The 13,197-nt window shown below is 41.5% G+C and overlaps 1 protein-coding gene across 1 annotated transcript in view; it reads left to right on the top strand.

Moving 5' to 3' along the window:
• Positions 1-13,197, top strand: part of TNC (tenascin C) — a 100,591-nt gene that overhangs the window by 22,379 nt on the left and 65,015 nt on the right. Inside the window, 2 exon segments of the mRNA XM_055123396.1 lie at positions 7,689-8,270; positions 11,080-12,489. Of these exon segments, the coding sequence (XP_054979371.1) occupies positions 7,814-8,270; positions 11,080-12,489 (1,867 nt within the window). The 5' untranslated portion in view covers positions 7,689-7,813.

A 13,197-nucleotide genomic window follows, 5' to 3' on the forward strand; every position in this document is an offset into this window, starting at 1 on the left:
TCTCCGGGGCCATGGGTTTGAATCCCACCACTGCCAAAAGCGTTCCTATTATAGGTTAGATGTCATATATGTGTATCTTTATTTATGGGTTCTCTGCCCCCTCACCAATTGTTTGTGTTCCTATTTTTATCCCAATACCATACTTTTAATTTACTGTTCCTTCACATGTTTCAAGTTAGGGAGTATGAGACCTTATTTTTCTTCTTTTTTCTTAGAATTGCTTTGACCTTCCGGATTTTTATTTTGCATTCCATAAAAATTTTATAATTGTTCTAATTTCTTGATAAATGCCATTGTTATATTGAAGAAATTTCATTGATTTTATGGATTGATTTAATAATATGGTCATTGTAATAATGTGTATTATTCTAATCCATGAACATAGAATGCCATTTGTTTTACTTATGTTGTTTTTAGCATATTCTTATGGTTTCCGTGTGCAATTATCTTACCTGTTTTGAGTCTTACTTTTTGATCCACATAGAAGTTATTTGAATAGAATAAGGGTTTAATTATAAGCCATAAGTAATTTCCTTGGCTCTTTATCACACAAGGATGCATCAAATAAATGGTTCAGATTTGGACTTAAAGAACTTGTATACAGATCTTGACTCTACTTACTGATGGATATTTGTCATTGCATAAGCCAGTATTTTATGCTTCAGTTTCTTGATTTGCAATGTTTTCTTCAGACTCTACATTACTAAAATAGCTTAATACTCACTTATTTCAATATCCTAAGATTTTGTTAGTTTATGATTTTATACTTTTAGAAACCTCATAGCTATAAACTATCTCTTGTCTTCTTTTAAGTTTTTTTTTTTGCTTTTTCCTAGTAAAGTTCTTGGGGGCTGGAGGGATAGTACAGTGGAGAAGGCATTTTTCTTGCATGCAGCCCACCCAGTTCAGTGCCTGGCATCCCATATGATCCCCCAACACTGCCAGGAGTGATTCCTGAGCACAGAGCCAGTAGTAAGCCTGAACACCACTGGGTATGACCCCTAAACAAAGAAACAAATAAAAAAGAAATCTGTGGAGTCACTTACCTTTTGGAAATAGCATTGAAAAAACTAAGTTAAGCTTAGGTGCCACACCACAGACCAAATGAAAGCTCAAAAATTTAGATTTTGCTTTTGTCTCAACTGGATTATAAACAGTTTCATCTTTAAATAAAGATTAAAGTTCCAAAAGACTAGGATCATATTCAAAATTAGTAACTAATGACTTCATGTTTAGTGGATCATAAAATATAAGTATCTACTTGGCACAGACTGAGACACCCTAAGCTTTGGGGGACATGGAGGATTCCTACTGTTTAGAAATGCAGATGAATTTCTTTCCACATCATTTTGGCAATGTGCGAGGCAGCTCACACTAAATTTTTCTTCTTGCTTACAGGCAAGAGAATTTTACTGTCCACAGTCTGTTAAGCATTGTGTTACGTGGGTGTTGTTAAGGTTATAGAAATTCTTCACCCCTTGTCCTTCCCAAGAATATAAATTTGTTCTTGGAATGTGTCAGGAAGAGAGAAGATCCAGGAAAGAGCCTTAAGTCTAGATTATAGTTTTTATTTTCTTTTTCTGAAGACATCTGATCTTTATAATTGAGTGAGTCCAATACAACCTTTGTCTTAAAAGAATTGAGAAATCTTTGGCTGCCAAACCAAAGTTTCTCAAAGCCCTGAATGTCTAAATTTCAGCACTAAAAAACATTTATCCACTTAGGTAGTATGTTAGTTTACCTGGTGCTTAGTTATGATGACTATGGAACTAGCAATCATCCCAAAGGCCAGAAAATAAATCCACTTCAAAAATATTGCTCATTCTTGCATTCAACAAAAATGTGTTGGATAAGAACTAAATAGCACATTTCACATTCTGATCTTAGGGGTGGGGAGTGTTTCAAACACCAGTGAAAGATAGTTCTTGCCCTCAATCAATCCCTAGTCCAAAGAAGGAAACAGACATAAAACATATGGTGGAATAAAAAAGGTAAAACACCAAAATTCACTAGTATCTTAGAAGAATTTATGTTTTGTTCAAAAAAAAATAGTTGCTTGATAATCAAGTACTATTGGATCACATGTGATTGTCTTTTTGTGACTCAAAATGGTTGATGAGGGATAACTTTATTTGGTTCTACCCAGTAGCCATAACCATTCTATGTAGCATTGCCTGAGCCTCAGCTTCCTTGCTTGTGAAATTGTACCATTAGTACTAACCCTGCAATAAAACTCTGTCATTTGCCAGTGAGTAAGCATGAGATTAATGAGATATCATATGTAGAACTCTTAGGACATGTGGCTAACAGGAGGCGCTATCTTAGCAACTGGTGTGTGCTGCTATGATGTAACACTTTGTGTCTTTTATTAAAAGAAAATCGTTGTGGAAGGCAGGCTATCTGAAGGAGTAAGGATTCCTACCCTCGTTTATACCATGAATGTGTGTAATCCTTCAGTTCTTCAGTTTTTCGAGTGACAGGGGTTACCTGAAAACTTTTGGAGAGTAAGTAGAGAGTAGTTGTAGTCATGGTTTTATTTTCTATTCCATCTTTGTAATTCAGTAGCAATGAAGTCTAGTCCATGATTCTATGACTGAGTTCTTTTCTGGGAGGTCAGTACTCTGGCCAAGAGGCTGTATTGCTCCTGGGAGGTTTGTCCAGGCTGCTTAACCAGGGCTTTCTCTGGAACAGGCTGCCTGTGGTTTAGTCTTTCAAGACATAGCTCCTGACGGGAAGCGTTTGGCTCAAATTTTCAGCACTTCCCATAGACACAGACAGAATAAAATAATAGAATCAAAGTCTCAGACATGAATTGGGCTGAGAAGAAACTATAGAAGATCAATGTGTCCAGGAGTAGCAAATTTGTGGCATTCAAATTTAATCCTTCTATTGTATGTTATACACATGTTTGAGTTTTAACGTATGTTGATATAAGAATAAAACCATTAGCTTTATCAGAGAGAAAAAAATCTCTAATACCAAAATCTAGAGAAATGCAATCAACGCTAGCAATGTTAACACCAAAGAAATTAAAACAAGAGTCTTGCTCTTCAAGTCCACGTTCTTGCTTGTCTCTGCATCTTTGCTTGCTTACTCGCACTCTGGAGAAGCCTGTATTCTCTCTCAAACATGTGCTTCTCCCTCTCCCCCTTCATGTCTTTCTAAATAAGTTTCAATTAAAACTTTCTTGCTTCACACACAAAAAGAAATTAAAACAGGAATTAAATTGCATCGCTCATCAGTCATTTTGTCTTAACATTTTAATATCCTCCCCTGAGCCACCCCTCTCTTCAGAATTATTGTTTTTATGTTTTTAAGAATGGAGGTACAAGACAGATTATTTGGCAAACGTTCATCCTTTTTTTGTGAAAGGTGAGGAGTAATAAACTAAATACCATAAATTTGCAAGGTGGTTTGGGTCCAAAGAAACAATGAAAGAACCCTGTGTTCTGCCAAGTTACCTCAACAGAGGACGCAGTGAGCAGTGAAGCACCTATACTTGGGAAGGCATGTCATCACATACTGGGTTCTGGTCCAGCTCTTCACATTTGATCCTAATGCCCTCCTCATTCGTGTTCTCCAGTTTATTAAGGGTAGGTAAAATGTGAATCTACCCAAAGGCTGGAAAGTGAGAACAGCAGAGAAAAAGCCAAGAAGTTGGCATTCATGGGAGATGAATATATAAAAAGGCTCATAATAGCATCCTTTTGCACTGCTGGAATAGACAAAGATAGGTAGAATAAATAGAATCCATATCTTTCAACTACTGATTGCTACCTATGAGCATCCCTTTCTCCCTTCTGAGTATCACTAGTCTTATTCTAGTGATACTAGAATAAGAAGAAAGAAAGAAAGAAAGAAAGAAAGAAAGAAAGAAAGAAAGAAAGAAAGAAAGAAAGAAAGAAAGAAAGAAAGAAAGAAAGAAAGAAAGAAAGAAATTCTCCACTTTCTACTCCCTCAAGTTTTTCATACTCCTCTCTGTATATATGGACCCCACCTTTACACGTATTCTACCTATCTTTGTGTATGCCAGCAGTGCAAAAGGATGTTATTATGAGCATTTTTATATATTCATCTCCCATGAATGCCAACTCCTTGGCTTTTTCTCTGCTGTTCTCACTTTCCAGCCTTTGGGTAGATCCACATTTTACCTACCCAACATAGTTTTATCCGTCCTCTTCACAGTCCCACCCAGTCTTCAAGTTCATCTCACATAGCACCTCTTTTGAGGTGTCTATATTTAGACCCCCAAAAGAATGTAACCTGCCTCCACTTTGAACATTTAAACCTAGCTTGCCAATCCCCTTTGCTACCCGCCATTATCATAGCTGTGACGTAGATCTGATTCTCCCATCCTTTCTGAATGAAACCTTTACATTCAATTCTCTATGTTTTCAGTGTTATTACCCTTGCTTCAATTGTCATTGGCTTTCATATATTAAGCACCTACTATGTGACATAAGCTATGCGAGTAGCAAACGTGCATATTCTCATTTTATCCCATTCTCAGCACTATGAAGTAGATGATTTTATGGCCATGTAGATGATAAGACTAGTGATACTCAGAAGAGAGAAAGGAATGCTCATAGGTAGCAATCAGTAATTGAAAGATATGGATTCTAACTCAGCTCTATTTCTCTCTCTGAAAATAAAAAACCAGAAAAATATTATACTGCAACATATTGCTTAAGCTGCTAAAATATATTCACTGAAACCCTCCAAAAACCAACCGCAATAGGAACTTCATAATTAATAGGAAAGACATGACTTATCTTTGACAAATTCTACAATATCCTAATGAATTGGTAAGGCAAAATAGAACAAGGTATTAGGCACTGGCTAGAGGGCTGATGAGGGAAGCTTATTTTCAGTTTGATTTAAGGCCCAAAAAGTACCCATCTGGATAATCTAGGCTCTGAGGTATGCAGATAAAGGGAAAAATTATATTCCTCGATAGTAAAAGTAGATGTAGGGAAGGATGCTGATCTAAAACAAATTAATGAATGGTAAGTGTTCATTCTTATTGAGGTCAATAGGCATAAATTCCATTTCTCACTTGTAACTGGATGTAGCACTATAGCACTGTCATTCTGTTGTTCATCGATTTGCTTGAGCAGGCACCAGTAACGTCTCCATTGTGAGACTTGGTGTTACTGTTTTTGGCATATCAAATATGCCACAGGTAGCTTGCCAGGCTCTGCTGTGAGAGCGGGATACTCTTGGTAGCTTGCCAGGTCTCTGAGAGGGATGAAGGAATCGATCCCAGGTCAACCGCATACAAGAAAAATGCCCTACCCGCTGCTCAAGTCCATACCTTACTGGATGTACAGTATGGAAATTTCAGACACATATTTTCCTTAAGAGACTGAAAAAAAGTATTATTTTCTCTTTCTGTTCTCCCTGGCATGTGCCTCTAATGCACTCACCCATAAGCACGTTGGCCACACAACCACTTATCTGTTAGGCAAGTTTGCTTTAATAGATAAAATAACTAGTTGGAAGTTTAGTTTAACATTTTGGTTTGACAGTATGCTTTTAACACACACTTGACATGCTTGAGATGTGTAGTACCATTAAGCATAGACATTTTACTTGTATTTAACTTTATTGTTACTTTTATAACCACTTATAGCTAATGAGTGCCATATTGGACCACTTAACTATAGACTGATGAAGTCAAAGTTTTCTACATTTTCTTAAATCTATTTAATAAAGAAGTCTTTATAATAGACTTACTGAAGGTAAATAATGCATTGAGAAGTTAGGAGAAATATGGGGTACCTAAATAGTTCCAAATGCACTTCATAGCAGTTAGTTTACTTTTTAAATATTATTATTTGTTTTATTTTATTTAGGCACCATGATCTACTAAGTTGCTCATAATAGGGTGTCAGGAATACACCAATTTTTGTAACACCAATCCCACCACTGATGTCAATTTCCTTCTTAATACTGAGAAGTTAACTTGGTTTTAATACATGTTTTTGCTGACAATAGAAACTAGAACTATGTGTAATTTTCCTTATTCAGTATATACACCAGTACTTTTATTTCATCATAACAGATATCTGTATTTATATTAAAATATGTCTAATTGACAGATATAGAGATGGAGACAGAGTTTGAGACAGAGACAGATATCCCAGTGTATAGTTCCTGGGAAGCCAAAGGGAGATTCCTATTTAGCTGAAGAACTTCTTTTTTAAGCAGACCTCCTTAAGCCAACATAGTTTTAGGAACTGAGAGAAAGAAAATCACCAAAAAATTATTAATAAAAGTCTATCAAAGCTTCCCTTTATTTTTTGTTGCTGGCCTCTATGCCTTTCCTGTTACACAACACTTCTATGCTTTCCACAGCCATCTTTGTGGGCACTGTCATTGCTGTGCATCGATGCCAAGACTGTGTTTCTGGCTTTCAATAGTAGATGATACTTTGCCCCACAAAGGACGACATGATTGAACCACAACCCAAGAAAATTTGTCTATAAGACCTGCTTTCTTTTGCAGCATTATTTCATTTATATTCCAGTATCTTAGATCTTCCTGCATTCTCAGAAGAATCCTTCCTATGAGATATTCCCAACTGAAAAAAAAATATTTCTCTTGTTGTGTTGAGATGTGCCTTCATCTATCCATCCTTCCATCCTATCCTTGACATACACACATTTACACTTGTTCTATCCTTTGGAGCCACGAGTGGACAAGCATGATTCTGACTCACAGGATTGATGCTGGACAATCATGTCCCCTTTCAACCTTAGTTTTTGTAATTACAAGACACAAGGTTGCATTCATCCCTAATGCAAGATATTTTCCAGACCTTCCATTGTCTGGAGACTTTCAATAAAGATAAGAATTTTCTTGTTTTACATTTTTAAGACTCTATATAAAACCACTTGCTTCTTTTGAAATTTTAAAAGCCCTACTAACAGAACATGACCTTTCATGCCGGACCTAAATCACAAACTGTAAACTAAGCTAGTTTAAGCCCATCCTCAAAAGATGTCTGCAGAGGGACATTTTATATTCTTAAAGGTTATTGTTTGTTCCCTTTTTCCTCTTTAGAATAAGTATTTATGGTTCTAGTCCATTTATCTTCATGAAGTTTTGCCCTCCTCACCCCTCGGTGATTTCTGTAGCTCCTCTCTGATTACATCCAATTTACTGCAACTTTACAACTTTAGGAATAAAGGAAGTCAAGCTCAGGGTCAATAAAAAAAGTTTACTGGCCTTCTATTAGGTCTTGTTCCTAAGAATGCAACAAAATAGAAAAAATTTTTTAAATGTTGCATCTATAATGTGTTTTGTGTTTTATGATGAGATCTCATGTAATTCCTCTGGAAATATTTCAAGCTCCATTTAACAAATAATGACATAGATTAGAGAGGATACACAGCTTGTCAATGTTACAGAGAGAGTAAATGACATTTGGATCCAGATGCACTTAACTCCAAAGCTTAGGCACTTTCCAGCATGCTGAAGACAAAGTCTTTCACCAAATACCCACCTGCTCTCATGCCATTGTTATCCAACAGGAAATACACAAACTTTAAGAATCACATTTCCTTCCTCCAAACAATGCAGTATTTGGCTGTATTATAATTGACTTAGAATTTCAGGTATTCAGTAAATGCAATTAATTAACAGTAGGAACTAATAATGTGCTCATTTCTTTTGTTTACTTACAGAAGAGAATTTCCCCAGAAGAGCAGACAGAAGATTTGAATTCTACTTTGAGCATCTCAATCTTTAATTCTGCATAGACCATAGATACCCCATCCCCCCATAACATCCTGCCAAACCCACCTTTACCATGGGGGCTGTGACTTGGTTGTTGGCTGGAATCTTCCTAGCTTTGTCCACCTTTCCAACTGAAGGAGGAGTCCTTAAGAGAGTCATCCGGCACAAGCGACAGAGTGGGGCAAATGTTACCCTACCAGAGGAAAACCAGCCACTCGTATTTAATCATATCTACAACATCAAGCTGCCCATGGGTTCCCAGTGCTCAGTGGATCTGGAATCCCCCAGTGGTGATAAAGATGTGGCCCTCCCACCAGAGCCTAGTGAAAGCTTTCAGGAGCACACAGTGGATGGGCAGAACCAGATAGTCTTCACTCATCGCATCAACATCCCCCGCCGGGCCTGTGGTTGTGCCTCTGCTCCTGACATCAAGGAGCTTCTGAATCGACTGGAAGAGCTGGAGAGTGTGGTGTCTTCCCTACGTGAGCAGTGCAACACAGGGGCGGGATGCTGTCTCCAGTCTGCTGAAGGTAGGGGTTGGGGATTGGTCCAGTCTCTCCCTGGGCACATGGGAGTAATGAGCATAGCAGGTTCAATTGGCTCTCTTCAAAATGGGTTATTTGGGAAACTAGCCTTCTACTATGTCCATTAAGAAGACATGTTATGGTCAAAAAAAAAAAAAGACTGTGACTATATCTATGCAGCTCTGGAAGATTCTTGGTAATTCCTCAGAGGAACTTTACAAACTCAGAAGGGAACTTGATTTGAAAACTCCTGTTTCACTTTAAATACTGCTTTCTAAAGTGTATTGGAGTGTGAAACCTACCGATTCTTTGCCATAAAATTTATGAAATAACTGATCCAAGGAGCACTTACTTAGCTCTTTGAATTTACTTATTTAGCTCTTAGACATGAATTTAGCCTCATTGATTCATTGTATACAGAGGGAAGCCAAGGTCCTGAGGGAGGGTTTGACTCCCTCAGGTCCTAAAATAAGGAACCAAGTCAGGATTTAAACCACATATTGAATGTGATATGCTCTTGCAGATACAGTGCAGACCCAGCCTGGTACAAAGCATATGGGAAATGAAAAAAATAATTGCTCTTATCTGATGCTATAATAAAGATAGTGATTAAGTGATGAATTAAAGTGACTTTATGGACTGTGCAGTATAATTCATTATCTTATCTAATATTTCTAATAGTCCTTTAAATAATATATCATGATCCCATTCTACATGCCAAAGAACTGAGACCCAAGTTATCAATTCTCACACAGTGACACCAAAGGAAATAAGAGCAATAAAGTTTCCCACAAGTCAGCCTCCCAATATATTGCTCACTGTGTGTATGCTTTTTATTTACTCTTAATTTTTGGTTCTTTGTCATAGAGGCTATAGTGCTGACTGTGTGCATCCTTTTTATTTATTTAATTTTTGGTTCACTGTCATAGTGGCGGCATTGGTGGTACTGGGGAGATAGAGACATTTTAGACCGTGCTCAGGGGCCACCAAGATAGCTGCATCATGCAGTATGCAAGCATCTTCTTAAAGTGGTTTTTTTTTTATTTTGGAATTTTGTCCATATCTTCCTTCCCCTAGGTTGATAGAGCAGCAGCAGTTTCAATAACTTCAAATAAAATAAATATCCCCATGACAGCTACCAGAAAATAAATTCCTAAAAGCACTTCAATAAAAATCATTTCAATCACTCTAAGTGGAGAGTATTAAAGTATGCGATCTGTGTTTCAAAGAAGAAAAGGTGTTTGGTTGTGTGTGTGTGTGTGTGTGTGTGTGTGTGTGTGTAAAAGTGTTTTCCCTTCCACTTCTGTCAACTCCTGGACAGAATACAAATAGGACTAATGCTAAAGAATGGGTTGAAATCATTGTTTCATGAAAGCTTTCCAATACCAATATAATGAGAACCATGAACATAATCTTAAATTTTCCAGCAGTGACATTTAAAAAGAATAAAAGAGGAACAAGTAAAAGTAGTTTAAGTCACCCATTTTATTTTACCCCAATATTCACTTTCCATCTGGGATGAATAGAATAAATAGTGAATGAATATTAGGCATTCATCTCTTTCATACTGTCTTTGAAATCACTATTTTTCACTGACAACACACCGTTTCTTAGACCAGACAAAACTCACTGAACAATTATACATGTCTCATAAGCATCATTCTGAGATCATCAGCACTACCTTAGATTTTCACTTTCAAACCAACTTTTTCTTTACATTTCTTTACTTTTTCTTTACATTCCTTTTATGCCTCCTGACAGGAAGGTGATATAACATTGATACAACCATATCCAGGTGTAAGAAAAATGGCTTCCCTGGAGTTCTCACCAATGATTCCTGCAGATCAGACATTTGTAGACTTGAGAGTCACCTTACCAGTCACCATATAAATCTCAGATTCACCCCAGCATACTCACTAGGAAAGAGAGGGGAAAGATAGAAGTATGTGAGATTTGTGTGGTCAGAACCAAACTGGGGGTAGAGTCAGAAAATTACTCCTTAATGCCTCTTTTCAGCATACTTATGTCAGGGACAATTATAGGCAAATTGGAGTCAGACCCTACAACAATGGAAAAGAACACTCCAATAAGTATAATTATAGACTCTCAATGCCCTCATTTAGCCCCAATAGACTCCACCACCCCCCTCCACCCCTTAGTAGTGGGATATTGTTCTAGTTGATCAATGAAGAAACTAAGTTCCAGAGAGTTGGGTCATCCAAGCAATGATTTTTGTTTTTAGGCATTTTTTTAAATGGGGCAGGATTTAGGGGATTGTGCTCATTGTTGCTCAGGGCTATTCTGAGGTCAGTAAGTGTGCCAGGGATCAGACCTGATGCTCCTGCAAACAGTGCTCCAGTCCTCTGAGCCATCTATCTATCCATCCCCTACAAGATATCTTATGTACCTACTTTTGGCTAGACATCAAAGAAGCAACAGAGCCCGGCATAATACAAGCATAATACATAATCCATAATAACACGCTAGGCAGGGAATTATAAATACTGGAGTCATCGGGCACTCAAAAATTTGATAAAAACTGTAGATCTGTTCCCCCCAAAGCAAACTTATGCCTACATTACATGCTTATGAACTCATGTATGCACATATAATTCTACTGCTTCAGAGAGAGTGTAGGCTAAGAATTCCTACCTATCAAAACTGGTTTCATATGCAAAATAATCTGATTTTTAAGCCACAGTAGACTGGTGTGGGTAGCTGTCCACTGGCTCAATTTGAATCTGGGTCTCTGGGGTAGAACCTGAGAGAAAGGTCACTGTGATTCCACTGAGAGCCTCTATCGCCTTCGCTGCAGGCCGCCTGGACACCCGGCCCTTCTGCAACGGCCGAGGGAACTTCAGCACGGAAGGCTGTGGCTGTGTCTGCGAGCCGGGCTGGAAAGGTCCCAACTGCTCCGAGTCGGAATGCCCTGGCCACTGCAACCTGCGAGGCCAGTGCCTGGACGGACAGTGTGTCTGCGACGAAGGCTTCACGGGGGAAGACTGCAGCCAGCTGGCCTGTCCCGGTGACTGCAACGACCAGGGCAAGTGCGTGAACGGGGAGTGCGTGTGCTTCGAGGGCTACGCGGGGCCCGACTGCAGCGAGGAGGTGTGCCCGGTGCCGTGCAGCCCGGAGCACGGCCGCTGCGTGGATGGCCAGTGCGTGTGCCAGGACGGCTTCGCGGGCGACGACTGCACGGAACCCCTGTGCCTGAACAACTGCCAGAACCGCGGGCGGTGCGTGGAGAACGAGTGCGTGTGCGACGAGGGCTTCACGGGCGACGACTGCAGCGAGCTCATCTGCCCCAACGACTGCTTCGACCGCGGCCGCTGCGTCAACGGCACCTGCTTCTGCGAACAGGGCTTCGAGGGCGAGGACTGCGGCCGGCTCACCTGCCCCCACGCCTGCCACGGCCAGGGCCGCTGCGACGAGGGCCAGTGCGTGTGCCACGAGGGCTTCGCGGGGCCCGACTGCAGCGAGCGCCGCTGCCCCGCCGACTGCCACCACCGCGGCCGCTGCGTGCACGGGCGCTGCGAGTGCGACGCCGGCTTCACCGGGGACGACTGCGGCGAGCTCCAGTGTCCCCGCGGCTGCAGTGGCCACGGCCGCTGCGTCAACGGGCAGTGCGTGTGCGATGAGGGCTACACCCGGGAGGACTGCGGGCAGCGCCGCTGCCTCAACGACTGCCACGGCCGGGGCCGCTGCGTGGAGGGCACGTGCGTGTGCCAGGCCGGCTTCCAGGGCGCGGACTGCAGCGACATCCGCTGTCCCCACGACTGCCACGGGCAGGGCCGCTGCGTGAACGGCATGTGCGTGTGCGAGGACGCCTTCACCGGGGAGGACTGCCGAGAGCGCCGCTGTCCCCGCGACTGCAGCCGCCGGGGCCGCTGCGTGGACGGCCGCTGCGAGTGCGAGCACGGCTTCACCGGCCCCGACTGCGCCGAGCTCGCCTGCCCCGCCGACTGCCACGGCCAGGGCCGCTGCGTCAACGGGCAGTGCGTGTGCCACGAAGGTTTCACCGGCAAAGACTGCCGGGAGCGGAGGTGCCCCGCCGACTGCCACGGCCAGGGCCGCTGCGTGGACGGACAGTGCGTGTGCCATGAGGGTTTCGAGGGCCCGGACTGTGCGCAGCGCTCCTGTCCCCGGGGGTGCAGTAACTTGGGGCAGTGCGTGGCCGGACGCTGCATCTGTAACGAGGGCCACACCGGAGAAGACTGCTCGGAGGGTGAGTGCTTAGGGCCTAGGGGTGCGAGAGAAGGATTTACTGGAATATTAAACAGTCACATGAACACACACACACACACACACGGGGCCTTTCAAGGGGCCCTAGTCATTTGCCTGTTGCAGGCTCAGGGACGCTGTGGAACGAGCCTGAAGACACACAGCAAGTGCATCACAGAGCTGGTATTTACATTGGCCCGTGACATATTCGATATGCCAAAAACAGTAACAACAAGTCTCACAATAGAGATGTTACTGGTGCCCGCTCAGGCAAATCCATGAGCAATGGGATGACAGTGACTGCGACAGTGAACTTATCTCTGCAGAATTTAACGCTCCGAGTCCAAAAGGAAATGGTGACTTCCCTTTTGCTAAGCACTCCCCCTGGCATGAAACCCGTCATCACACACATCCTTTTATTTAGATGAAAGTCAAAATTCAGCTCAATGGAATAGAGGTTGCACAAAACTTCTAAACACCCACCAGCTAAAGACTAAATGTTGATTCACTCTGAGGCAGACCCATCTCTTGGCCTCATTGTTTCATCCCTGTCTTTAACCTCTAAGACTGTGAGCTCCTCATGGAAGCACTTTGTTAATAGACCTAGGTGAGCTGGTGTTGTGCAGTAAATATGGATGAGTGAAAACACAGCAGAGACCAGTAATGTTGATATTGCACAAGTCTCATACTTGTCATCCCATCCACTCATCAT

The sequence above is a fragment of the Sorex araneus genome, chromosome 1, assembly GCF_027595985.1.
Source record: "Sorex araneus isolate mSorAra2 chromosome 1, mSorAra2.pri, whole genome shotgun sequence".
NCBI lineage: Eukaryota > Metazoa > Chordata > Mammalia > Eulipotyphla > Soricidae > Sorex > Sorex araneus.